This window comes from Tachyglossus aculeatus, chromosome X3 (genome assembly GCF_015852505.1).
Source record: "Tachyglossus aculeatus isolate mTacAcu1 chromosome X3, mTacAcu1.pri, whole genome shotgun sequence".
Taxonomy (NCBI): Eukaryota; Metazoa; Chordata; class Mammalia; order Monotremata; family Tachyglossidae; genus Tachyglossus; species Tachyglossus aculeatus.
The window spans coordinates 19818480-19845381 of record NC_052099.1 but is presented as its reverse complement, the minus strand read 5'-3'; the positions used below and the strand labels follow the sequence as shown (position 1 = coordinate 19845381).

The 26902-nt window shown below is 40.4% G+C and overlaps 1 protein-coding gene across 2 annotated transcripts in view; it reads right to left on the bottom strand.

Moving 5' to 3' along the window:
• Window positions 1-7510: 7510 nt before the first annotated feature.
• Window positions 7511-26902, bottom strand: part of CDH12 (cadherin 12) — a 497253-nt gene continuing 477861 nt past the window's right edge. For both annotated transcript variants that reach the window (XM_038770299.1, XM_038770300.1), the window contains 6 exons: window positions 25947-26200; window positions 21938-22074; window positions 13651-13772; window positions 12850-12967; window positions 11373-11624; window positions 7511-8441 (listed from right to left, as the gene is read on the bottom strand). In XM_038770299.1, the coding sequence (XP_038626227.1) occupies window positions 7942-8441; window positions 11373-11624; window positions 12850-12967; window positions 13651-13772; window positions 21938-22074; window positions 25947-26200 (1383 nt within the window). In that variant the 3' untranslated portion in view covers window positions 7511-7941. The remainder of the gene's footprint in view (window positions 8442-11372; window positions 11625-12849; window positions 12968-13650; window positions 13773-21937; window positions 22075-25946; window positions 26201-26902) is intronic.

Genomic DNA, 26902 nt, shown 5'->3' with positions numbered 1-26902 from the left:
GCTCTGTCCACTGAGCCATACTGCTTTTCTGATCTTCCTCCATCCTCTCCAGTTTTTCATAAATAATTAAAATGTCACAAGACTAAGACATTAAAGGGTGTGGAAGTGTTGAGATGCAGCTGGGGACATGGTTGTTTTCGTTTTTTTCCCAATTAATTGCTTTTTGGAGGAGGTGTCATTTCAGAAGAACTTTCAGATGGGAAGAAACTGTGATTTATTGGATATGAAAGGGGAGAGATTTCCAGGCGAGTGAAGGGTGTGAGCAACAGGTCACCCGTGGGAGAGATGAGTATGGATCACTGTGAGAGGAATAATGTGTTATGTAAAAAAAAAAAAAGTGTGTGGAAATACCACTTGAAGGGAAGACTTTAAAGAAAGGGTCAGGATTGCTGCTAGAGAAATTTAAGAAGACGTGTGTAAAATAATCTTTTAGAGAGATCCAGGCAGTAGAGTGAAGTATTGACTAGAGGTGAGAGGTTGGACACAATCCCTGTCCCACATGGGGCTCAGTCTAAATATGAGCAAGAACAGACACTGAACCCCCATTTTTACAGATGAGGGAACTGAAGCACAGAGAAGTCAAGTGATTTCCAAGGTCAAACAGCAGGCAAGTGGAGGATCTGGGAAAAGAGCCTGGGTCCTTTGACTCGCAGGACTGTGCTTTTTCCACCAAACCACGCTGCTTCCCTGTAAGTAGCACTGTTACAACTCATTGCCTAGTTGGTCAACAATACGTACATTAACAGAGCCCTGTTTTTACTTGAACTCAAGACTAGGATAATTAACCTGACCCTTAAAACCACTAAGTTGTTGTTTTGTTAACTATCTTATCTACTACAACCCCCCCTTTGGTCCCACTAGAGTTACATGAAGGTTATGTATCTCGTCAAGAATAATCAAACACCACCACACTCATTGCTTTTCTTTTAATTACTTGGTTTTTGCATTTAAGTTATGTAAACATCCAATTTTGTTCCCAGAATATTAATATGCAAAGCACTAAATCATTATTTGCTAAAGAGAAAGCTGATCTGAATGCAAAATAATTTTGGCGTATAATGGTCTTATCTATTTCACTGAATCTCACCATTTTATTATCCCGAACACTTAGTTCAATGCTCTGACTACAGAAAACTTTCAGTTCATTTGGATCTCTGTGAAGCCTGAACAATAATATTTCCCTTGAGCAACATCCATTTTCAACACACTGAACACTTTTTCCCATGTACACAGGGAGACCTCTGTACTTTGTGTTCTAGGGTGCATTCATTCAACATTTAGACCCAGCAGAAGGACACAAGATGTCTGGTTATTCCTCCTTAGTGTGATTTTGTCAACCACATTTTTGCTGCCACTTCAGTTTTACTCCATAGCACAACTTAGTTACATGTTGGTTTCCTAAGAATGTTACTTAGGCCTTAAACTTATTGCATTCCGATGGTGGTATTTTATCAGAAAGTTAGCTTTGTTTCCAATCCCATGATAATGTTCTGCTTTAAGTTACATCTATCAGACATCTCCTTTACAGGATCCATTTGGAAATGTATTTGGGATCACTCTTAAATGAATAGATTTTCTACCCTCACCTCCTAGGCAGGCTTTTCCTAAACAATAGCTTTGTTTCCTTCTGGCTTCATGTGTGCACATCAGTTACGAAACAGAAAGCACTACATGCATATTTAACAATCAACTTGACCATGGGTTTGACTGAAAAACAAGAGCTATGGTCCAGAGCTCTGTTGCCAAGTTCAATGGCATCATTCAACATGTGGTATTTAATAATAATAATAATAATGACTGTGGTATTTGTTAAATGCTAACTGTGTGCCAAGCACTGTTCTAAGTGCTGGAGTAGATACAAGGTGATCAGGTTGTTCCACGTAGGGCTCACAGTCTTAATCCCCATTTTACAGATGAGGTAACTGAAGCACAGAGAAGTTAACTGACTTGCCCAAAGTCACACAGCTGATAAATGGCTGAGCTGGGATTAGAACCCCTGACCTCTGACTCCTAAACCCATGCTCTTTCCACTAAGCTATGCTGCTTCTCTGTATTTGATCTCTTACTGTGTGCAAAACACTGTACTAAGCACTTGGGAGAGAACAAAATAAAAAAGAGTTGGTACACATGTTCCCTGCCCAAAAAGATCTCATAGTCTATAGGGGAGACAGATACTGATATAAATAATTTATAATATCTTACAGCATCCACACAAACTAATTTCAACAGTAACTCAAAAGAGAAACTAATTTTTGGTGATTTGGTCTCATGATTATTGACACTAAACTACAGCCATTTTTAAAAAACTGCCCCTTCAATATAGTTATTTCATATTAGAAATTACAAAAGGACACAGCAGTTTGAATTGTTACTTAAATATTTTTTCGTACGATTAGCAAGATAGCTACCATAAAGTTTCTATTCTTTAATCATCACTTTTCTGCAACAGCCGGCCCCCGGGAAGCAGCGTGAATGAAGAGCAAGAGTCCAGGAAATGTCAGTAGATGAAGTCCGTAGAATACTAGAGTACTGAGACTTGGTCTTGGCCTTAAAATACTAGACCACAAATATTATCAAAAAAGCACTGCACATGTCAGACCACAACCTGAGTTTTACCTCTACCATCTCAGAGGATTACTTAAAAAGTTATAACGACAACAAGAGAAAACAACTTCTCTGTATTATGAGAGTTATTTCAGCTGATCCTCACAGAAACTCCTTGTTGAGCCATCTATTAATTTTAATTTTTAAGGGCTTGCTATGCAACAAGCACTGTTCTAAGCACCAGGATAGATACCACTTAATAAGGATAGACACAGTCACTATCTCACATGGAACTCAAATTTTGAGTAGGATTTAATCTCCCTTGTACAGATGGAATACCTCCTGTATGAAAGTTAGGTAAATTGTCTAAGGTCACAGAGTGGACATATGGCAGAGCTGAACTTAGAATCTAAGTCATCTGACTTCCAGGCATATGCTCTTTTCACAAGGCAGTGCTATTTCTCTGGTCCAGATTTAGTCCTGAACCAAACCTGTACTTCTGCTGAAGGATAACCTTTCACATTTACACAATACTACAGGTATTTCCTCAGGTCAGCCAGAGGATTATTACTGGAGATCTATCCATATAAATGGGAAATTGTCTTCTACAGCATGTGATGATTAAAAAAAAAAAAGGAGTTGGGAGCAGGAATTGCCTGCTTTATGACCTTCAATTAGCCTTTTACTACTACACAAAAATCCCAATGTCCCAATTTAGCATTCTTTATAAAATGGTAAATCTCATTTAATAGAAGAATGTACATAGCAGTGCCTACAGGATTCCCTACTACTAAATTGTTGTTACTTTGATCAAAAATGGATTCTGCCTTTCTACTCTCCTCAATCCAGCCAAAATATGTCTGGCAAAAAATAAAAGAGGGCAGCTACACAAACAACTGTCATCTTATGCAATTCCTTGACACAAACGATCCATGCTGAAACTTTAGGTCAGAAGATCATACAGCGTTTTCAACAAGAACCTCTGTCATCATCACTACCGGCCAAGCAAATATCCAGCAATTCCACCCCTGGTTCAGAGCTTGCTAGAAATGGGTGAACAAACACCTTCTGCTTGGTGAGTCATTATCTGTTTTCTGTCAATGAATGTAGTAATAATTATAAAAAGAAAAATAATAGCTTTTATTAGGCACTTAGTACATTCAAAGCATAGTACTATGCACTGAGGAAGGTACAAGATAATCAGGTCATTCATTCCTGCTCTACAATCAAGATATTTTCACAACAGGAAAAGAAAGTTAAATGCAAGATCAAATCCTGTGGGATATACCTCGTTCCTCTTGGAGAAAAGACTGATGTAGAAACTTCTTTCTCTCCCCAATGAAGAATCTTTTTTCCTATAATACCCACCTCCCACACACAACTTAACAATTTATATTCAAAGTCAGTAGACATGTGTAGGCTATTAGAGAGTTGACAGTAATCAGCCGTGATTTGAGCTAGCTAATGTTAGCTTCAACTCCACCAGTTCAGCTGAACTCACTGCCTCACTCCCCTCTTCCTCCATCATTCTCGAACTGCCAACTCACAGCCCTGAATCATCTCCTCAGGAGGCTTCCTCCACAACTGTTCTTAAGCTGCCCAGTGTTTCTGGCAGAAATCAAGATACCATGCTGATCTCATCCATCTCAAATCAATCCTCACTGGCTTTAATTCTGCTCTCTATCCACCCAGAAACATTCTTTCTCCATTCTTACTGATTCCATGCCCATTGCTCTCACCAGCTGTTGACATTGAGCTCCCTCCTCAAACCCTCTTCCTCCACCCCAAACCTCCCCCATTTCTTTTCCCTAATGACCTGTACATGAAATTTACTGGGAACATTGAAAACATCTGGCATGATATCCCTAAAATCTCCTCTGCTCCTCTTCGGTCCCACTTCTTCAAGTCTTTCATTTTTGCCAGTGCTATTTTGAAGTGAGTTCTCCTCTCAAAATCTACCCCATGAACCTGCGCTTTTGACCTTATCCCTTTTCACCTTATCAAAGCAACTGCCCCTCGATTGTTCCCTGGCTGACTACCTTCATCAACTGTTCACATTCCAATGGCTACTTGCCCACTGCTTTCGAACATGCTCATGTATCCCTTACATGCCACAACCCCCCACCCCCCACTTTTAACCCCATGGTACCCTTCAGTTATCACCCCCTCCCTTCATACTATTAATCTTCAAAGTCCTTGAGTGGGTTGTCTCCACTAACTTCTTCCATTTCCTCTCCTTTCATCTCCCTCCTTGACCCCCTGCAATCTGTCTTCAACCCCTTTCACTCAAACCCCTCTTGAATGTTACCTATGAACTGCTTCTTGTCAAATCCAATGGCCTCTACTCCATCTTAACCCTCCTCAAACTTTCTACTACCTTTGACACTGTGGACACATCCCGCCCCTTCTCTATCCTGGCTTCCCCGACACCGTCCTCTCCTGGCTCCTTCTCAGTCTCTTTCGCAGGCTCTGTCTCTGTCTCCTACCCTCTATCTAACTGTTGGGGGTCCCTCAAGGCTTGGTTTTGGACCACTAACCACTGCATTCTCCATCTACGCCCACTCTCTTGGAGAACTCATTTGCTCCCATGGATTCAACTACCATGTCTACATGGATGACTCCTAAATCTTCGTCTCCAGGCCTGATAGTTCCTTGATCTAATCTATCCCACCTCTCACCCTTTGCCAATGTTCTCCCTTGGGCCTATAACTCTCCCCTGTTTAATATTCAACAGCCCACCAGTATTCTCAACTTCAAAACTCCCTTAAAACTAAGCTTCCCAGACTATGCCCTTTATTTTCTCTATCCTCCCTCCTCTCCACATTGACTGCACACTTGGCAGTAAATTATAAGCACTTTGACACTCACCTCAGATCTACAATACTTATATAAATATTCTTATATTCTATTTCCCCGATCCCTAAACTACTTTAGTATCTTTCCCCCCAACCATAGACTGTAAGTTCCTTGTGTGCAGGGATCATGTCTACCAACCCTACTATATTATACTCTCCTAAATACTTAGTGCAGTGCTCTGCATAAAGTAATGGCTCAATAGATAGCATTGATTGATTCCATGACTGATTTGAATTAAATGTTTAGAGACTTTTTAAAAAATTTTCTATGCTCTACCAGTTGTTTCCAAAGTGATTTTTTTAAGGAAAAGAAGGTAGGCATTTCTGGGTAGAGTCAGGGAGTCAGCTATTGAAATCCTGGAGACTCTTAGAGCATGGACACTATGTTTGAAAGTTGGCAATCTAAAGGCAACAAATAGAATTTTCATTCTGCAGTTTGTAATGCTGCTTTTATTGCATTGTTCAATGAGACTTTGATTAAGCATTTTTAATTAATTACACCTTTTCATATATATAGTCAAAGGCCACTTGGCAAAACAGTCAATTTAAAAATTCTAAAAGAAAAAGAGAGAAAGAAAAGATAAAGCGGTAGAGAAGGACAGGACAAGTCTAGAGATATGAAGGTTAAGATTGTCTGCATAACATTAACATTTTTAATTGATAGCCTCTCCTCATTTTTTAACACCAGAATGGGTGTGCTATACCTGGTGATAAATGAGGCTTTAAGCAAGAGAGAATATTAGATGGGGCTCTAGAGTGAAGCACAGATGCAAAACTCTCAAGGAATCCTGCAAATTCTCTCAATCTCGGGTGCAACTCAAGCACTTTATGAACTGCACCCGAGCCTTCAGTGAGGTTTCACTTGTCAGCAGTTGAACAGGGGATGCTTAGGGAGGCATCTGCAGGTACCTTTCAATCCTCACTAGCTAGGACACATTACCAAACTAAGAGATTTGAGCTTGGTCAAGGCAACCCCTCACTAATAATGAATTTTTCCTTCAATCCATCAACCTGTAGTATTTTCTTTTCAGCTCTTACTGTGCCAAACACTCTTCCAAGCACTTGGGAGACTTGCTGAATGTTCTTGGGTAAGTCAGCTATCCTCTCTGGTGTTCACTTTTTTCCCCTGTAAAAATGGGGCTAAGACAGCTGCACTCCCGGTTTCTTAGTCTGTGAGCAATGTGTGTGACGGTATGGATCTGATTAGATTATCTTGAATCTAGCTCAACGTTTGAAAGGGAAAGTGCTTAATAACTATGTATCATTTAGTGATCCAGGGGGCAATCTAATGCTCACCCCAACTGGCATACTGTAGAACCCTGAGGGGCTACAATATCAATGAGGATAGGGCAGAGGAGCATTTTTTTAACCCACCCAAGCAGCCTTGCTCTTCCCTAATCCTCCCAAGTGTTGACCAAACAAAAAAAAAGTATTTCATCTCCATTTAACGATGAGAGAACTGAGGCATAGAGAAGTTAAACGACTTGTCCAAGGTCACACAGCACGCAAGTGGCTGAACTGGGATTAGAACACAAGCCTTCGGATTTATACATTATATATTGTGAGTTATTTATTGATATTAATGGTTTTTCTCCCGCTCTAGACCGTAAGGTTGTTCTGGTTAATTAGGTATCCACCAGCCCCATTAGAGTCGCAGGAGCTTTTAGTCTGATCAGGGCCTGTTTCTCCAATGGGGGGATACTGTCAGTGATCTGAGAGGTCCCCCCTCTGTGCAGAGACTCAGAACTGACCACCGAAAGCCAGCCCAAGCCCCCTGATGGCCCAAGGGCCTCCCTGTATAAAAAAGAAACATTCATACGATTGCTTTTGTATTTTATTATGGAAAAAGTGTAACATTTTAATGAACATCTTCAAATCTAATTCACTTAAAGTCAAACTATCCGTTTTTAAAATTTGGGATTTACATATTCAATTTGATGTGAGCAATTTTTACTTCCATTTCCAATGAAACAGCGGCAGAAGAAATGAGATGTCTAGGCATACAGCATTTTTTGTTTTAGTAATAAAAAACACAATCCCTTCGAGGGGGAAATAGACAGGTTCTAGAAAGCCCCTGTCTTTCCCTCTCCCCCACCCTCCCACCCCGCAAATCAGAAGTCGGCAGGTTGCTATTGCTCCTTGACAGATAGTCAATGTCTTTGCTTTATGGTCTTGGTTTAAAATCTTTGAATCCCATAGTGCCACGCCAGCATAATGTACTGGGGCACCCCTTCAGATGAGAGAAGTTTCAGTAGGCACTTCAGTGGAATTTAGAAAAATCTACCACTCTTCCACCACGATGCCAGAAAAGCTTATCTTCTTTCTCAGTTGTCACGTCAGTAAATTGTATCTAATAGGCCTGAGCTTGTCTCAGTACAATTCCAAAGTAACAAAAAAATGAAAAAAAATACATATTGACAGTATGATAAATATAGTAACTTGTTGGAACAAGATATTCAAAGGAATCTTGTCTCATAAAGCTTGTTTTTTTCTTTCATTTTTTAAAATTTTTTCTCTATGTTTCATTTTATTCTCTCTCCGTCTAAGTGTCTTTATCAGGGTTATAACTTTCTTCTTCTCCAAACATGTCTGCCAGGACTTTAAAGCGGGGTCCCCAGTCAACCAGAAAATCATAATCCTGGTCTGTGTCTGTAGCAAGGGAGTCTATAGAGCTGAGGGACTCAGCTATGGATCCATTTCCTTCATAGGCATAGGTTGCTAGAGAATCATAAGGAGGGGCAGAAACATCCATATCATTTTCCTGTAGCCGCTGATGAATGAAATCTCTTATGTCTGTGTTGTCTTCGACTGGTGGTCTCCGGTGAGACAAACACAGAGGCTCTGGTTTTATATCCCTGCGCATTCCGTTTTCTTCTATCACTTTGGGATTTCTCAGAGCACCGATGTCAAATGCCTGGGTGTCCTCCTCTCCTCCTCCTTCATCGTCATAGTGGATGACATTATCCCTGATGTCTTCCTTAGAGGTCATCAGGGTGTCTTTCTTCTTTTGCCTTCGGAGGGCAACATACAGTATCACAATGGCTGGAGCAAGACAACAGTTTTGATGTAAGAAAAGAGTAGAAAAAGCTTGTCTCAATCAGCATGTCAGAATGTCATCATCATCATCACGATCCTCATCATTGTTATTACGGTACTGGTTAATAATAATGATGGCATTTATTAAGCGCTTACTATGTGCAAAGCACTGTTCTAAGCGCTGGTTAAGCAATTACTATGTACCAAGCACCACTTTAAGCATTGGGGTAGATAGAAGATAATCAGATTAGACATAGTCCCATTCCCATATGAACTTCAAGCTATGTAGGATGGAGTAGGATTTAATCCCCATTTTACAGACAAGAGAACTGAGGCACAGAGAAATTGAGTGACTTGCCCAAGGTAACACAGCAGACCAGTGGCAGAGCCGGGAATGGAACCCAAGTTTTCTGATTTATAAATTATATATTATGAATTATTTATTTATACTAATGGTCTGTCTCTCCTCTAGGCTATAAGCTTGTTGTGGATAAGGAATATATCTACAAACTCTGTTGTACTGTACTCTCCCAAGTGCTATGACAGTGCTCTGTACAAGGTAAGTGCTCATAAAATACCAATGGTGATGATGATGATGATGATGCCTCCTAGGCCGGTGCTCTTTTCACTAGGCCACAAGCTTCTGTAAAATAGCCTTAAAGGCCATAGAATAGTTTCCTCTGGCCTTTAAAGCATCAAAATAGTTTTTTCAGGATGCTTCAGCTATTGCTTTCCAAAGCAGAAGTCCCTCACCAACATGGACACATTGGTGTTTCAATGTCTGAGTGTAATTTTTAAGTTTACTGTTTAATTTTCATGCAATCAGAATTCATTCTCCTCAGAGTTGGATATCAATCAATTAATTGAGCACTTTATGCAGAGCACCGTATTAAGCACTTGGGAGAATACAATATAGCAGAATTGGTAGACATGTTCCCTGCCCACAAGAAGCTTATATTCTGGAGGGATAGGTGGGTCTATATGAAGAATGATTAAGATGAATGACATGGATGCAGCAATATTGCAACAGCCTGTAGATAGGCAGATACTTGATGAACACGGAATGAAGAAAATGGACTTCTAGCCTACACACAACACAGAAGATTAACTGTCACCTGCAAAAACATATTCCTACCATTAAATGAGTACAAAATGCCTGAAACCAAAACTGCAATGCACCACAAAGCAACAAGAGTTTAGACAGTACAACAAACTAACCATGGCCTAATGGAAAGAGCCCGGAACTAAATGTCAATTCCAGTCCAGAGACTCCACCACTGGACTGCTGAGTGACCCTGGACAAGTCCTATAATCTCTCTGTGCATTGCTTTTCTCACCTGTAAAATAAGGATAAACTACCTTCTCTCCTAACCTCTTTAGACTGTGACGCTTGCAGGAAGCCATGATTGTCTGACCTGATCATCTTGTGTCTTTCTTAGTGCTTAGCACAGTGCCTTAGCACTTCATTCATCAGGTTGTTATTATTATTATTATTTAAAATGAATGTCCCAAATATCAATGTTTTAATGTACATCTGTGGGTTAAATTTTTCTCTCTAAGATATTGCTGACATTAAGTGCGTATAAACTAGGGAATTTTACACCATTAGTCAGAAACACTTTAAAAAGTCTAATTATGAATAACTTTGACTTAGAAATTTTATTGTAAGTACAGATTTTAAGAATTATGCAAGACATCTCATAAAGGCAATCCCCTCTTGCCTAATTGCAAACAGTGAAGGAAATCCTTTTCAGAAGCTCTGGTAACTGAGGTTTTTAGGGTAGTAGCAGGAATAGTTGAAGTAGTAATATTAATAGTAGTAGTAGTAATAGTATTTATTTATGATATTCATAATAAAAAATAATATGGAGGAAGCACTATTCAGCTTTCATATTCAAGGTTCAGTTCTGACTTCCCTTCTAGTCTCCATCTATGCCCACTCCCTTGGAGAACTCATTCTCACCCATGGCTTCAACTACCACCTCTATGTGGATGATTTATTCCAGTCCTGATCTTTCTCCCTCTGTGCAGTCTTGCATTTCCTCCTGCCTTCAAGACACGTCTGCTCTGCCTACAATTCAAACTTAACACGGCAAAAACAGAGATCCCGCCCATACCTTGTCCTCTCCCTGTTTTTTTTCCATCACTACAGACAGCACCACAACTTTCCTGTCTCTCAAGCCCATAACCTTGGCGTTGTTCTTGACTTCTCTCTATCATTCCACCCACATATTCAATCTATCACTAAATCCTGTCAATCTTCACAACGTCACTAAAATCTGCCCTTTCATCTCCATCCACATTTTACCATGTTAATTCAAGCTCTTATCCTATCCCACCATGACTACTGTATCAGCCTCCTTGCTGACCTCCCTGCCTCCTGTCTCTCCCCTCTCCAGTCCTTACTTCACCCAGGTGCACAGATCATTTTTCCACAAATGTTCCAAGTTCATGCTTTCCCACTCCACAGGAACCTCCAGTGGCTGCCTATCCACCTCTGAATCAAACTGGAACTCCGTACCATTGGCTTTAAATCACTCACCTTGCTCCTTCCTAGTTTATCTCACGGCTCTCCTACTACAACCCAAGCCACCCACTTCACTCCTCTGGTGCCAACCTACTCTCTGTACCTCCATCTCCTCTATCTCACCACTGACCTGTCTCATGTATCCTGCCTCTGGCCCAGATCTAAGCACTGAGGTACATACAAGATAACCATTTCTCACATGAAGCTAGGAGGGAGAGCGGGGATTGAATTCCATTTTGCAGATGTAGTAACTGAAGCACAGAATAGTCAAGTGAGTTGCTCAAGGTCACACGGCAGGCAAGTGGTGGACACTGGATTAGAACCCAGATCCTGGCACTCCCAGGTCTGTGCTCTTTCCACTAAGCCACACTGCTGAAGAGACAGAGAGGTCATTTGCGGTTCAAACTAACCTAGGAGTATAATGATGCACAGTAAAATGGCAATCAAAGCTCCAGTGCTGAGTCCTACAGGGAGAAAGATTGCTTCTACATTGCAGGAGAGAAGGGTTCCATCGGAATCACATCGACAGACTCGAATAGTCATCGTATTAGTGCTGCTCTGGACAGGGTAGCTGCTGTCTTCTATTACAACTGGGAGGAAGTAGAGCTCTTGTTTCCTGCGACTGTATCCATTTCTTCTGGTTTCGACTCCCGCTGTGTTGTCTGCAAAACAAGACAGGGAAACAAAATCACTCAACCATGCTTCACTACACACTTTCAAGTTGGTATCTTGTTTAACAATAGGAAAGTTAAGTTGGTTTCTAGTGTTAATTTTAAAATCTTTCTTTTCATGAGTAATGGAGGTGGTAAATTTGATTCAAGGGAAATCAAAAAATCCATTACCAACATTAGTGTCAAGTCTCAGAATAATATCACCATGTGCATCTCTGCAGAAATCAACACCTTTGTAACAATCGCTCAGTTAACTCCTGTTGTTCAGTAGTAGAAAATTATGGGGGTTTATTGATTTAAGTAGACATAAAAAGCCGTGTGGCACACTGGCAAGAGCCCGGGCTTTGGAGTCGGAGGTCGTGGGTTCTAATCCCGACTCCGCCACTTGTCAGCTGTGTGACTTTGGGCAAGTCACTTTGCTTCTCTGTACCTCAGTTACCTTATCTGTAAAATGGGAATTAAGATTGTGAGGCCCCTGTGGGACAACCTGATCACCTTGTATTCCCCCAGCACTTAGAACAGTGCTTTGCACATGGTAAGTGCTTAACAAATACCATCGTTACTATTATTATTATTTCCAATATTTTTTAATGTTACAAAATTGAAAGATACTATAGTTTTTTTAAAGTTACGTTTTGTGGGAAGGTTTTGTGCTCTCTTTAGTGGTATTGTTAAGCGCTTACTATGTACCAGGTTGGTAGTAAGTGCTGGGGTAGATACAAGATAATTGTTAATTATCAATTAACAATTGAATTGTTAAAAGAGCACAGACCTGGGAGTCCCAGGATCTGGGTTCTAATTCTGGCTCTACCACATGCTTGCTGTGTGACCTTGGGCAACTCACTTGACTTGTCTGTGCTTCAGTTATCACATCTACAAAATGTGAATTCAATACTCATTCTCCCTCCTAGACTGTGAGTTCCATGTGAGAACTGGTTATCTTGTATGTGCCACAGTGCTTAAATTGTAAGATAAGCTATAATACAAGATAATCAGATTGGCTATAATCCTTGTCCCCGATGGGATTTACACTCTTCCTTCACATTTTACAGATGAGGTAACTCAGGCAAAGAAAAGTTAAGTGACTTGCCCAAGGCCAACAATCCGACAAGTGGCAGAATCGGTATTAGGACCTAAGTAGTCTGAGTCACAGGCCCTTGTTCTTTCCACTAGGACACACTGACGGAAAAAACACACTTCCATAGTCCTCTCTTACTTCTATAGTCATGGACTGTAAAATTTGGTTTTAGCGTGGCCTCGGGGGACAATCTGAAGGAAAATAGTTGTCCAGCAGGTGAAAGATCGCGATCAGCAGCACTGATTAACTGAATCACCTGGGAAAATACAAATGGAACGTGAGGTCAGTTTCCCATTTCAAAACAGGTTCCATCCCATAAACCTCATTTATATCGAATTTTGACCACACTGGTTCAGATATTTTTAGATTTGTCTCCCACTTGGATCTGTAGCCTTTGGGTATTTGCTATTCACCCCACAGATATACATATAGATACACATCTATACATTATGTATTTATACTAATGTCCATCTCCCCTGCTAGACTGTAAACTCACTGGGCAGGGAATGTATCTACACCTCTGTATTATAATCTCCCAAGTGCTTAGTACAGTGCTCTGCACACATCTGTTGATTGATTGTGGCAGTGCTTTATTCTCTACCTCTCAATCACTTAGTACAGTACACTTACACCAAGTATGGGTTCAATAAATACTACTATCACTAGTATGGTTTCTAATACCCCTGCCACTACTACCAGCCCTGAATGGAGCATGATCTTCCATCTTTATCGCAGGCCTTACTACTCTTCACATAGACACTATTTCTGCAAGAGGTTAAAAAGGAAGAGTAACGCTACAAATTTAGAAAGTTCTGATTTCCAGTGGCTTTTTCTTTCCTGTGACAGTAATTTTTAGGAGTGTCTTCTTCTGACCGGTCATCAAATCACAGTGAGTACTAACTGAACAAAAATGGAATTGTATACATATTGTTGCTATACCTGTCCAGGCTTGGCATTTTCACACACAGTGGTCTCATATGGCACAAAAATTTCTGGAGGGAATTCATTAACATCTAGGACACTGATGAGGACATTGACCTTGCTGGTTAATAATGGGTTACCTATCAAAATAGAGAATGAGGGTGGGAGAGAGAAAGAGAATCATTAATAAATCTAGCAGTAGTACCATTGCTTCCAAGGGAAACCACCTTTTATATCAAGCGTGAGTTGTCATAAGCAATAACAAGATTTTGCAAGAACGTAATAATAATAATGGTATTTATTAAGCACTATATGCCAAGCACTGTTCTAAGCACTGGGCTAGATACAAATTAACCAGGTTGGACACAGTCCCTGTCCCACATGGGGATACACTCTTAATCCCCATTTTACAGATGAAGTAACTGAGGCCCAGAGAAGTGAAGTGACTTGTTCAAGGTCATACACACATATGCATGTGAAGGCGCTAGGATTAGAACCCAGGTCCTTCTGACTGCCAGGCCATGCTCTATCCACTAAGCTATGCTGCTTTTCTGCCCAGGCAGCAAAACCATTTGTCAGCTGTAATTTACACCCATCTAGGGATACCACTGAAGTAGAAGCTGTTCTACTGGGCTATGGCTGAACATGGTATTCTTCAAATTGAATATCAGGAACTATCAAATTATTTCTGATGGTTTCATGCCTTCATTTTCAAACAGAGCTACTGAAAATTTCTTACCATAGTCCAAAGGATGAAACAACTCCCATTTTCAGGGGTATCCACCACAGAATTATTGAAGAGACAAATCACACTAGAGCAAATTAGTCATTGAAAAGCAGTAAGAATGTGACTTCTGATTTTATTGAATGCTCCCAAGGGCCTGGTATGGTGATCTGCACACAATAGATTATGGATATATTTACTGATATTTACTCATTAAACATTGATGATGAGGATTATGATATTCTCACCAATCAGTGGTGTTCATCTCATTCTTATTGTGTGCAGAACAGAGAAATGGGTACTTGGGAGAGTACAATACAACAGAGTTGGTAAACACATTTCCCGCCCACAATGAGATCAGTCTTATACTATATACAACAAATCATTATAGAATAAGAATATATACTATATTCTTCTCCCTATCGGCTAACCAAAAATGCTACAGTATAATTTGTAGAAAAATGCAACCGGATTCAATTATTTTCTGGCTCTGAGAATATTTACTTCTCTTGTACAAAATAGAAGAGAACACTGCTCCACTTGCTTTCTATATTCTTCCTTTCATAAAGTGAAGAAAAGGAAGGGGTGGCTGTTGTTGGAAGCTATACAATACCAATTTTCCTGCTTATGTGTTTGATTGGCATGAGGACTGAGTACAGACAGTAGCATCATCAGAGTGCATAGGGCTTATCTGCTCTTTGGTGCCTGCCCCATCCAGGTGTTGTTCAATGGATGACAGAAGCAACACAGATACGCCATGGCTGTGAACGTGACTACGGTACTGGAGAAGTGACAATACAGTCTTAAACTAGACCGGTCTCTCCCTCCACCCCTCAAAATGGAAGAAAATAGTGCAGACCCATGTATCATTACAATTCCTTAGGTGAGCATGCCAGGGAACAATATTCTTTCATATTTATTCCAATCATGTAGTTTCTGAAGAGTCATAAACTTCCATAATTTTCCTCAGATTCATTTTTCTTTAAGGCATGGGAGTGTTTCAAAAGTACTTGGAACAGCTCATACAATGAGATTTCACATTTGATGACAGCTCCCTTAGTTCCAGGGTTTTCACCCAACAGATGAACTATCTATACTGTTGTATTGGCAAACAGCAGCTTGGGATGATGATTCATTCCACCACTTGTCAATTGTCGGACCTTGTGCAAGTCATTTAACCTTTATTTTCCTCAGTTTCCTCATCTGTAAAATGGAGATTGAATACCTGTTCTCCCTCCACTTAAGTGTGTGAGTACAATGTGGGAAAGGAACCGTGTCTGATCTGATTGTAATGTATCCCTCCCAGCACTTAGCCTAGTGTTTGGCGCATTGTAAGCACTTAGCAATTATTTTTATTCTCATTTATATTGTTATTATTGTTATTATGCTGTAGTTCATTCCTTTCAGACATGAGCAATGGGAAATCTTCCATCGTATTCCACTGGAGACAGAGGCATCACTGGGACATTTTCAGGCATCACTGGCTACTAGCAAAATGACATCTGTTGAAAGTACAACAAGTACAAGTTTTGATTGGAAATGGCAGCTTATGTACAGAAAACTGAGGCCCACGGACTTTCAGTGAGGAGACCGTCACATGCTAAGGTCAAAGCCCTTAGCTTTGGTTATGGTTATGACAGCCCATCACTGTTAGTAATGGAGGGTTGTAAGCCAAGAGTTGCTGTTCTTTTCTTTCTTTTTTCATCTTAAAGACCATAATTATTCTTCTTTGCCAACAATTATTGTGATTAGGGGATCATCCAAAGATACTTTTCTTCCCAAAACATTCTGGTTTGAATTGGGCTGGTGGCTAAGAGATTAATCCTCATTATGACTAAATATTTAGGTTGTAATATTTCCAATTAACTGGCTATCATTTTTTACAGGAGTTATTTCTCACATCATATCCATGAAGCATGGCCAAGTAAGGTGTTGATTACTGTTAAATTGAAGGAAATTAATAAACAGGGCTTCATCAAGGCAAGGATTTGTCTTCTAAATGAGACTGTCTCTTCAGTCCCATAGCTCGATCTAGTCTATAACACATTTTGAAAATTGCACTTCGGAGATTCATCTTCATAAAACAAGTTGCAAATGATATTTTTTTCTTTATTCTATAAGAAGAATTGTTTAATTATTTTAGGGTAACTCTCAGAGGGACTTTGGAGAATTGCCGAATTAGGGCAGATGGAACTTTAACAAGAATCATCAGTTCTAGTTCTCCAAATCTGAGATTTAAGCAGTAGCAACAAAAATTTTAGAACTTGTGAAGCTTTGGATGGGATCGGTCTCTCAATGATCTGGGTGAGAGCACCCTCAAGTCCCTAGAAAACCCGTTAACACTGGACTTATTGGACTCTGAATTTCGACTTGTACGTTGTATTGTGTTGTTCCATCTTTCCTATTGTACCTTCACCAAATTCTCCCCCGACCTTATTTTTAGAATATGAGACCCTGGAGGAGTCCAGTGTTTCATTCAATGGTCACCACATAATGTTCAATTAATGATTAATACAAGAAGCAGCATGACCTAGTAGTTAAAGAATGGGCCTGGGACTCAGAAGGACTTGGGTTCTAATCTCAGCTCTGCTACTCATCTTCTGGGTGACCTTGAGCAAGTCGCTTCACTTCTCTTCACTTTCTCTTACCTCATCTGTCAAATGGGGTAAGACTGTGAGCCCCATGTGGGACAAGGCCTGTATCTAACTGGATTGCCGTATAGCTGCCCCAGTGCTTACTTAGAACAGGGACTGGCACACAATAAGCGCTTAGCAAATACCATAAAAAATGCTCTTGAAGCTACAACTAGAACAAACCAGACATCAACTCCACAGATTCTTTCACTGGACCCAAACCCACTCCTTTAAATCACTTTGCTTCTTAAATTACACACTAAGTGACGCTAGGTCAATTAATAGGTCTGCTTTGTTTTGAGACTTGTAATTTAATTAAAAGCAACTTGATCTAAGGAGCAGAATAAAGAAAGCTCTCTACTATTATTTTCCGTCTTTCTCCAATTGCAGAGTATTCTTGAGAGGTACAATGCCAAGATTTCTTTATTCAAGTTCCCGGCATTGAAATGTAGTACATCCTGCTGGAATATGACTTGCTCTTAAGTAAGAGGTAAGTAGGGTGGCTTATTTTAAATTGTTTGAAACCAAACTCAGTCTGCTTTGGTCTCATCTATTCAAATAGATATATGCTGCATGCCCTGAAGGTAGATGAAGCATCTCTAAAGGAAGGTTGTATTCTCTATCACTTCCTGCTTTCACAAGCATACTGGGGCAAGTGCAGAGGTTCTCTCATTCTGATTTACTCCCACTTAGTTCAGTGCTGTGCATACAATAGTCATTCAAGAAATGCTATCGATGATGATGATGATGATGATGATGATGATGATGATGATGATGATGATGATGACAAGTCTAAGAATTTTAGATCAAAATCTTTAAGCTGTCCCTGGAAATGTAACTGACAGAGATATTTCAGTACCATGGTCCACCATTTTTTGCTATGTGAAAGGTAGGAGAAACACCATCACTACATTCTAAAACTTTTTTTTTTCCTTTTCCTTTGGAATAAGCTTCCTGTGGACAGGAAACATGTCTCCCAACTCTATCATATTGTACTCACCCATGTACTCTGAAGAGTGCGGTGCAGACCATAAACACTCAAAAATATGACTGACTTATTTAAGTTATCACTGAACTATCTGAGTGGATAGCAATCGTGAGAGGTGCTCTTCTTTAGTAAAGGCTTCATGAAACTCTGGGTAGACAGACTTTGCATGGGATAAACCTAGGAGTACATTAAGGTTCTGACTTTATGTGCAAACAATATGGGTAGAAGAGTTAGTCACCTACTGGAATAGGCTGAGAAGCAGCATGATCTAATGAAAAGAGCATGGAACTGGGAGCCAGAGGATCTGGGTACTAATCTCACTTCCATCAGCTATGCGACCTTGGGCAAATAACTTATCTGTGCCTCAGTTTCCTAATCTGTAAAATGGGGATTCTATATCTGTTCTCTTTCCCCTTAGACTATGAGCCCATGTGGGACATGGACTGTGTCTTACCTGATAACTGTGTGACTACTTCAGTGCTTAGTACAGTGCTTGGCATATAGGGCGTGCTTAACAAATACCACTTACTGTTATATTATTATTAATAAAAGTATTGCATGCAAATCACTGTACAAAGCACTTGGGAGAGTACAATATAACAATATAGCAGATGCATTCCCTGCCCTCAAAGAGCTTAAAGTCCAGAGGGGTACTTGCATTATTATTATCATTTTCAATGCAAGAAAGACATATCAAAATGACACCTGGAACACGAAATTCCTACCCATACTGCATTATCAGTTTCACAAGTCACTTTGTTATCTGGGTGCAACTTTTAAAAAACTAGAATCTGGTAGGATGGTGGTGTTGTCTATAGTAATGGGAAATACACGGAGAGAGCAGGATTTGGGTGAGAGTTCCGTTTTGGACATGGTAAGATTGAGGGGTTGGCGGGACATCCAGATTCTGAAGTTGAGAGGAAATACAAAATTGCAGTGAAGGAGAAAGAACAGGATTGGAGAGGTGGAATTGGGAATCATCTGTCTAGAGATGGCCATTGAAACCATGTAAGCAAATGAGTTCTCCAAGGGAGTGGGTGTAGGTGGAGAAGAGAAGGGGACCCAAAACTGGGCCTTGAGTTACTCCCATGGGTAAGAGGTAGAAGACATGTTTTGTTTTGTTGTCTGTCTTCCCCTTCTAGACTGTGAGCCCTTTGTTGGGCAGGGACCATCTCTATATGTTGCCAACTTGTACTTCCCAAGCGCTTAGTACAGTGCTCTACACACAGTAAGCGCTCATTAAATATGATTGAATGAAAAGAAGGTACCCAAGAAAGATCAAAATGTAGACCATCAAACTCTTTCAAATTGGTCAACCTGGAAGCCCACAAAATTAGCTATGACAAATAACAAGAATGTGAACAGATTGTCTTGCTGCTGGCCTTCAGACTCTTTAACTTTGAGTTTGAATTTTAGCATGTACTACTCTAAATTGTCATAATTTAGATTCACACTGCTATGGGGTGACTCCTGCCACGGTTAGGCATTTTTTCTCCAAGTTGCAAACTGATAAATTGTGTCTAGGAGTAGAGATGAAGGCAGAAGGAAGAAGGAGAGGGAGAGGGATCCCCGATCATAGGGACAATTTCAATTTGCGTGAATGATGCCTATGCTAGATCTACTTCGTTTTCTTCTTTGAAATTCTCAAGGTTAATTTCAGTAAGTTATTGAAGCTACTCTTACACACAAGGCAGTCATACATATCAGAATTATTACTACAGCCAAAGCATTTGTAATATAACTGCACTAACATTGATTAATGACTATTTTTAATTAATTGGAAGCAATGCAATCATGCTATCATTTTAGTTTCCTTGACAGTTTTTATAGAGAGGTCAAGACCATAACATATGTTAGGTAAAACTGCAATATGCTACACTTACACACAATTATATTTTTATTAGGTCAAGGCTGAACAGTTTCATTTCACATTCATTCAGAGTGCCCTATTCAGCTGGCAAATTTGATCAATTAATACACGGTAAACCCAGTAGCAAGACCACAACCAAACTGTATATTTTCAATGACAATTCATCTTTCAACATGATATTGATCTAGAAAAAGAAAGCAACTCAATACCCAATTATTTTTAAGTAATTTATATATTTTACAATATTTCTCCACTGTAGGGCAGTGAATGTTTCTTGTACAGTGTATGAAGGGTTGATGCTCTTCGCATTTGCTAAGCAATAAAAAAGCAGCGTGATAGAGCATGGGTCTCCGAGTCACACCACCCAGGTTCTAACTGTTGTTCCGTCGTTTGGCTTCTGTGCCACCAAGGGCAAGTCACTCTGGGCCTCAGTTACTGCAAGTGTGAAATGGGGATTAAGACTGTGAGTCCTATCTGGGACAGAGACTGTGAATGACCCAGTTGTCTCTACTCTACCCCAGCGCTTGACACATGACACATAGTAAGCACTTAACAAATAACACAATTGGAAAGCACTTTGCATTCAGGGTTCACATAGCCCCAAAAGGGCATCATCATGGGTTGCCAGGCTTCTGGGACTGAAGGAGAGTGAACCTGTAAACAATTCATCCTCGCCATAACGTTCCTAAGAAATAAGAAAAATCATCCACTTTCACCTAGTCCTAGTGGAAGCCTAAATTAGAATGGTAACTTGCATTACTGTACTTTTCTCCCAACTCTCTCCCCTTATTAACACTCTCCTCCCTGCTTGGTATCCCTCCTACTTCATATCCAACAGGCCACCACTTGCCCCTTCTTTAAAATCCTACTGATATAACTTTTCCTCCAGGAAGTCTTCCTTAACTAATTGCTCAGTCCCTCACCCGGTTTTCCCTACCTAGTCCTTAAGTACTTAATAATAATAATTGCATTTGTTAAGCGCTTACTATGTGCAAAGCACTGTTCTAAGCACTGGGGAGGATACAGGGTGATCAGATTGTCCCACGTGAGACTCACAGTTTTCATCCCCACTTTACAGATGAGGTAACTGAGGCACAGAGAAGTTAAGTGACTTGCCCAAAGTCACACAGCTGACAGTTGGCGGAGCTGGGATTTCAACTCATGACCTCTGACTCCTAAGCCCGTGCTCTTTCCATTGAGCCACAGAAGTATTCACCCCATGTTCTGCTCCTAATATATGCAGAATTTACATATGCTTATACGCCAATGCTTCTCCTATTTGATTTTTTTAAAATATCTGTCTCCCCAAATAAATTGTGAGATCCTTAAGGGCAGGGATTGTGCCTACTTACTCTACTGTACTATTTTAAGAGCTTAATACAGTGGTCTGCTGTAATAATATTATGTCATTTGTTAAACGTTTATTTTGTGTCCAGCACTGTTCTAAGCACTGGGGTAGATACAAGTTTGTTAGGTGGGAATACAGTCCTGTCCCAAATGAGTCTCATAGTTTAAGTAGGAGGGAGAACAGGTATTTATTTAATCCCCATTTTAAAGTTGAAGAACTTGAGGCACAGAGAAGTTTAAATGGCTTCCCCAGGATCACACAGCTAGCAATTGGGAGAGCCAGGATTAGAACCCAGATCCTATAATAATAATAATGATGGCATTTGTTAAGTGGTTACTATGTGCAAAGCACTGTTCTAAGCACTGGGGAGGATACAAAGTAATCAGATTGTCCCACGTGGGGCTCACAGTCATAATCCCCGTTTTACAGATGAGGGAACCGAGGCACAGGGAAGTTAAGTGACTTGCTCAGAGTCACACAGCTGATAATTGGCGGAGCTGGGATTTGAACTCATGACCTCTGACTCCCAAGCCCATGCTCTTTCCATTGAGCCACACTGCTTCTATGACTCCCAGACTTTTCAATTAGGCCGTGCTACTTCTCTGTACATGATAAATGATTGGTGGATACCATCGATTGATTGACTGACCCAAGTGTGACACAAAACTGAATTCCTGGGATGATCAAATAGAATGAAAATCTCATCAGACAACTCTTTGCTCTGAACTCCACCAATACTTACTAACTTTACTTGCAATGATAGAGAAATTATACTGGGAGGCACTTTCTCTGTCCAGTAATTCATTGGTGGCAATAGTTCCTTCAGTTGCATCTATCATAAAATAGCTGTCCCCATCATTCTTCCAATCCAGGAAGTACCTGTGTGGACAAAAGAGAATACACCCAAATGCATTGATGGCACATTTATCAGAACGGCAGCCAGGGTGGTTTAACAGTTCCTTATTTTTCTCCCTGGAGTGCTTACTTACCTTGCAATAAAGAAGAGTGTAAATGATGGTTCCGTTATTGCAAAGTCAGTATGCTCAAGGGTGAACTCAAAATAATGAAAGATTTATTACTCCTGCTGTTCAGATTACCTTGGGTCCTTGGTAACTTGACAACTCAGCAGAGGCAACGGAGTTTCACCCTGACCACTGATGTTCTGAAACTATTACAGATGAGGAAGTGGTCACTGGCGGGGGCTAGTTTCTCTGAGAGACGTGTTTCCCTTCCTCCGTAGCTGACCAAGTCATTCCTTCCTCGTCACCTGTCAATTACTTTTTTGCTATAGCCCGATTCCTACTTTCAGTATTTATTTATCATTTTTGTGTGCCTCCCTCAATCAATTGGAGACCCCTAGACAATAGAAAACATGATTCTCACTGCCTTTAAAGTCTCCAAGAAGCAACATGGCCTAGTGGAAAGAGCGCAGGCCTGAAAGTCAGAGGATCTGAGTTCTGATTCCAGTTCCAACACTCCTATGTGACCATGGGTATGTCACTTCACTTCTCTGGGCTTCAGTTTCCTCATCTGTAAAATGGGGATTCAATACTTGTTCTCCCTTCTACATAAATTGTAAAGCTCTTCTGGGACAGGGACTGTGGCTGTTCTGATTAACTTGCATCTACTCTAGCACTTAGAACAGTCCTCGATTCATAGTAAGCACTAAACAAATACCACAGTTATTATTATTATTATTATTCTTACGTTGTTTATCCCTTCCCCAATACCTAATGAATACCACTAACTGTTTTCAAAATCCTCAGACATACTAAGTCTATCGCTAAAGAGTCACTACTTTCTCTAAGCCATGACATGATTGTACAGTCTCAGTGTCTCTTTCTCTCTCTGTATTTAAAGAGAAATAAACAAAGATCTTGTTATCAGATGATTGACACCTCCATTTCAAATGGGTTTGGCTTTTGGAGGGCACTAACTCATTAATTTCTATAAAGAGAGTATTTGTAGATGCTTCATTCTGCAGATCTTCATGCTTTATTTTGGCTGCTAAAGAACCGCCTTTCATGTTTTCAATTCCTGTTGTTCAATGGGTCATAAATTAATTGCATTTACTTTGCAGTGTTTTCCTAGTGAAATTGGTCAAATATGATGACTGTTGGCCAAGGAAACTTGTCACAATAATGTTATTAGTCTTGAGTAGGGCAGCATTTAATGAGTGCCCATTTGGTAGGTGCTGGGAAATACAGAAGAAAGTGACATATTCCATTCCCAGAAGAAGCTTACACTACAACGGGAGGCACAAATATAAACATAGTTACAACTCAAGAGATCGAAACAAATAACTGAGTAAACAAAGCAATATGACTGCTAAGGAGAGTGTAAGTGAATGCAAGCAGTGTAGACTAGTGGAAGGAGCATAGGCTTGGGAGTCAGAGGACCTGGGTTCCAATCCTGGTGATTGGATGCCTGTTCTCCCTCCTACTTAGACTGTGAGCCCCATGTGGGACAGGGACTGTATTCAACCTGAATGATTTGTATCTAATAATTATGGTATTCGTTAAGCGCTTACTATGTGCCAGGCGCTGTACTAAGCACTTTGGTAGACACAAGCAGATCGGATTGGACACAGTGCCTGTTCCACTGGGAGCTCACAGCCACAGCCTCCATTTTCCAGATGAGGTAACTGGGGCACAGAGAAGTTAGGTGACTTGCCCAAGGTCACACAGCAGATAAGTGGGAGAAGTAGAATTAGAACCCAAGTCCTTCTGACTCCCAGTCCTGTAGTCTATCCACTTCGCCATGCTGCTTCCCTAATACCATAATATGGATCCAGAGGAAGCTCGCTAAACATTTACTAAATTGACTGATGGATTTACTTGGTAATTGCAAAGGATGATGTCTATAATGTAAACACCAAATGATTTATAAGGACACAGCCATTTGATTCATTGCTGTAAGTTTTGAAGGCTTTCCAGAGCAATTTCTATGAAAAGGTTCACTTGAAAACAAGATTTATTATGTGTACGTACACATAATACATACAAATACGTACAATGTATTAGTGTGTAAAATGAGACGCAATGTATCCCCTAAATCCAAAGAACCAAGTAGAATTTGACCATAATAACTGCTAATCAGCTCTAAAAGTGTTGATAAATACCTTTTTCTCAATTAAATTGTGTAGTTCTTAGTTGGACAACTCATTATTCAAAAGGGATTCTTTGTGAGACAAAGGTGTTTAACTCCTCTAATGAACCACATAATTCTGAATGTGTATGGGCATGTTAAATAAAAGATATAAAAGTAGGTGGTGTTTTCTTGCTTTAATCATAGTGCTTACTATATAGCTTTATCAAAACTGGTCTTTGTTGATATATTACCATGAATTGGCTTGAGAAAATATTTCATTTTAAGATATTGTACTGAAAATTCCTGAGTGAATCTGGAATTTGGGTTTCGAATAAAACTAATAAGTTTGTTATGGGCAGAGAATATGTCTACCAGCTCTATTATAGGGTACTCTCCCAAGTGTTTAGCATTCAGGTGCTCAATAAATATAACTGATTGATCGATATTTAGAAAGAGCTGGAATAAAGCCAAACTGTCCACCTAATCTGGCTTCTGCCCTGACTCCCACTGTAGACTGAAAACTGGTTTTGTGCAGGGAATATGTCTGTTTATTGTTATATTCTGCTCTCCCAAGCACTTACTACAGTGTTGTGCACACAATAAGTACTTAATAAAGATGATTGGCTGAGTGAAAGCTTCTCTGGGCTTCAGTTACCTCATCTATAAACTGGGGATTGAAACTGTGAGCCCCATGGGGGATGTGGACTGTGTCTAATTTGATTACCAGCACTCAGTACTTGGCCTGGCACATAGTGAATGTTTATCAAATCCCACACACATTAAAAAAACACCCAACAAAAAACACAATTTGGATCTCAGTCAGGTTACTTTGTTCAGCTTTGGCACTGCTCCTACCACAGCCTGGTGAGGAGGAATGTATGGCCTTGAACACCAGAGCAATTTGGAGTTGAAAAATCGCTATGCTTCTTAGGCATAGAGAAAGAGAAGAAAATGAAGGTGCTTTCTTCTTCTGAACTTTCTGCCTCTGCCCTCGGACATGTAGCTTGCAGCTGGTGACGGTTTCATTCCACTGTTCCCCACCCATTTCGACCTCCCTGCTGAGACAGTCTAAGGAGGATGAACCTCCATTTTCCTCTGACAATTGGGTGATGAGCTCACAAGCATTACTGCCTCTAGTACCTGGCTTCTGCCACTATTTCCACCTCCCTTGACCAGGGATCAACTGGCAACACTAAACTCATGTCCCATTCCTGTCATCTGTTCAGAAACACCATTCTCAGGGATCACATTTCTGGTCCTGTATATATGTATACCTGTATATATGTATTTATGTTTGTACATATTTATTACTCTATTTATTTATTTATTTTACTTGTACATATCTATTCTATTTATTTTATTTTGTTAGTATGTTTGGTTTTGTTCTCTGTCTCCCCATTTTAGACTGTGAGCCCACTGTTGGGTAGGGACTGTCTCTATATGTTGCCAATTTGTACTTCCCAAGCACTTAGTACAGTGCTCTGCACATAGTAAGCGCTCAATAAATACGATTGATGATGATGATGATGGTCCTAGCAAACCCTCCGATATTAAAGAAGAATAATGGCTCAACCCCACCGCCATTTCCCTCAACATCTTGCTGTCAGGCTGACGTCATGAATCTGCTTTTGACACTGTGCCATGGGAGGAAATCTCCTTACCGAACAGCACTGTTGCCAAGGTCGAGGTCCTGGGCAGTCACAGCTCCAATGATGGTGCCCACGGGAGTATCTTCGTAAACCTCCATGGTGTATAGAGCCTTGCTGAATACGGGTGGCTCCTCTATGTCCAATATACTGATCTTCACGGTGGCTGTGTCTCTGAAGGGCCCCACTGAGAGGAAGCGATGATCCAGATGAAGGTTGGAGGCTTCTACTTTGAAAGTGTATGCCTTTTTCGTCTCAAAATCCAGGGGCTGAAGGAAAGACAAGGCAAAAGGGAATGCAAAATGGGTTTCTACGGGCAAATTGATGTCTTGTCTGATTTCCATGAGGGGGTCTGTGTATCCAGATTCTGTTCCTCTGATACAGTCAGTCCTCCCATGATAAGGATGGGGTCTTAAAGAAACTCAAGTGAATGGAGAATTTGTTTCCTGGTTGTCACACCCTGAGTGATGTCACAAACATGTGTTAGTCCCCTGTAGACTGTAAGCTCTCTGTGGCCAGGGAATGTGTTGGTTTATCGTTATATTGTACTCTCCCAAGCACTTAATATAGTACTCTGCACACAGTAAGTGCTCAATAAATATGACTGCCTGAATGAATGACTATTCCTCCTACACCACAATATGCGCTACAAAGATAAACATGTGTTGTTTGATGGTATGACTCCACCCATATTAGTTAATAATAATAATAGTAATTGTGGTATTTGTTAAGCACTTAATATGTGCAAAGAACTGGACCAGCACTGGGGTAGATAAAAAATAATCAGGTCCCACATGATACTGATAGTCTGAAAGAGAGGGAGAAAAGGTTTGAATCCCCCATTTGCAGATGAGGGAACTGAAGCACAGAGAAGTTAAGTGACTTGCCCAAGGTTACACCACAGGTATGTGATAGAGCCAGTATTAGGATACAGGTCCTCTCACTCCCAGGCCTGGCTTCTATCAGCTAGG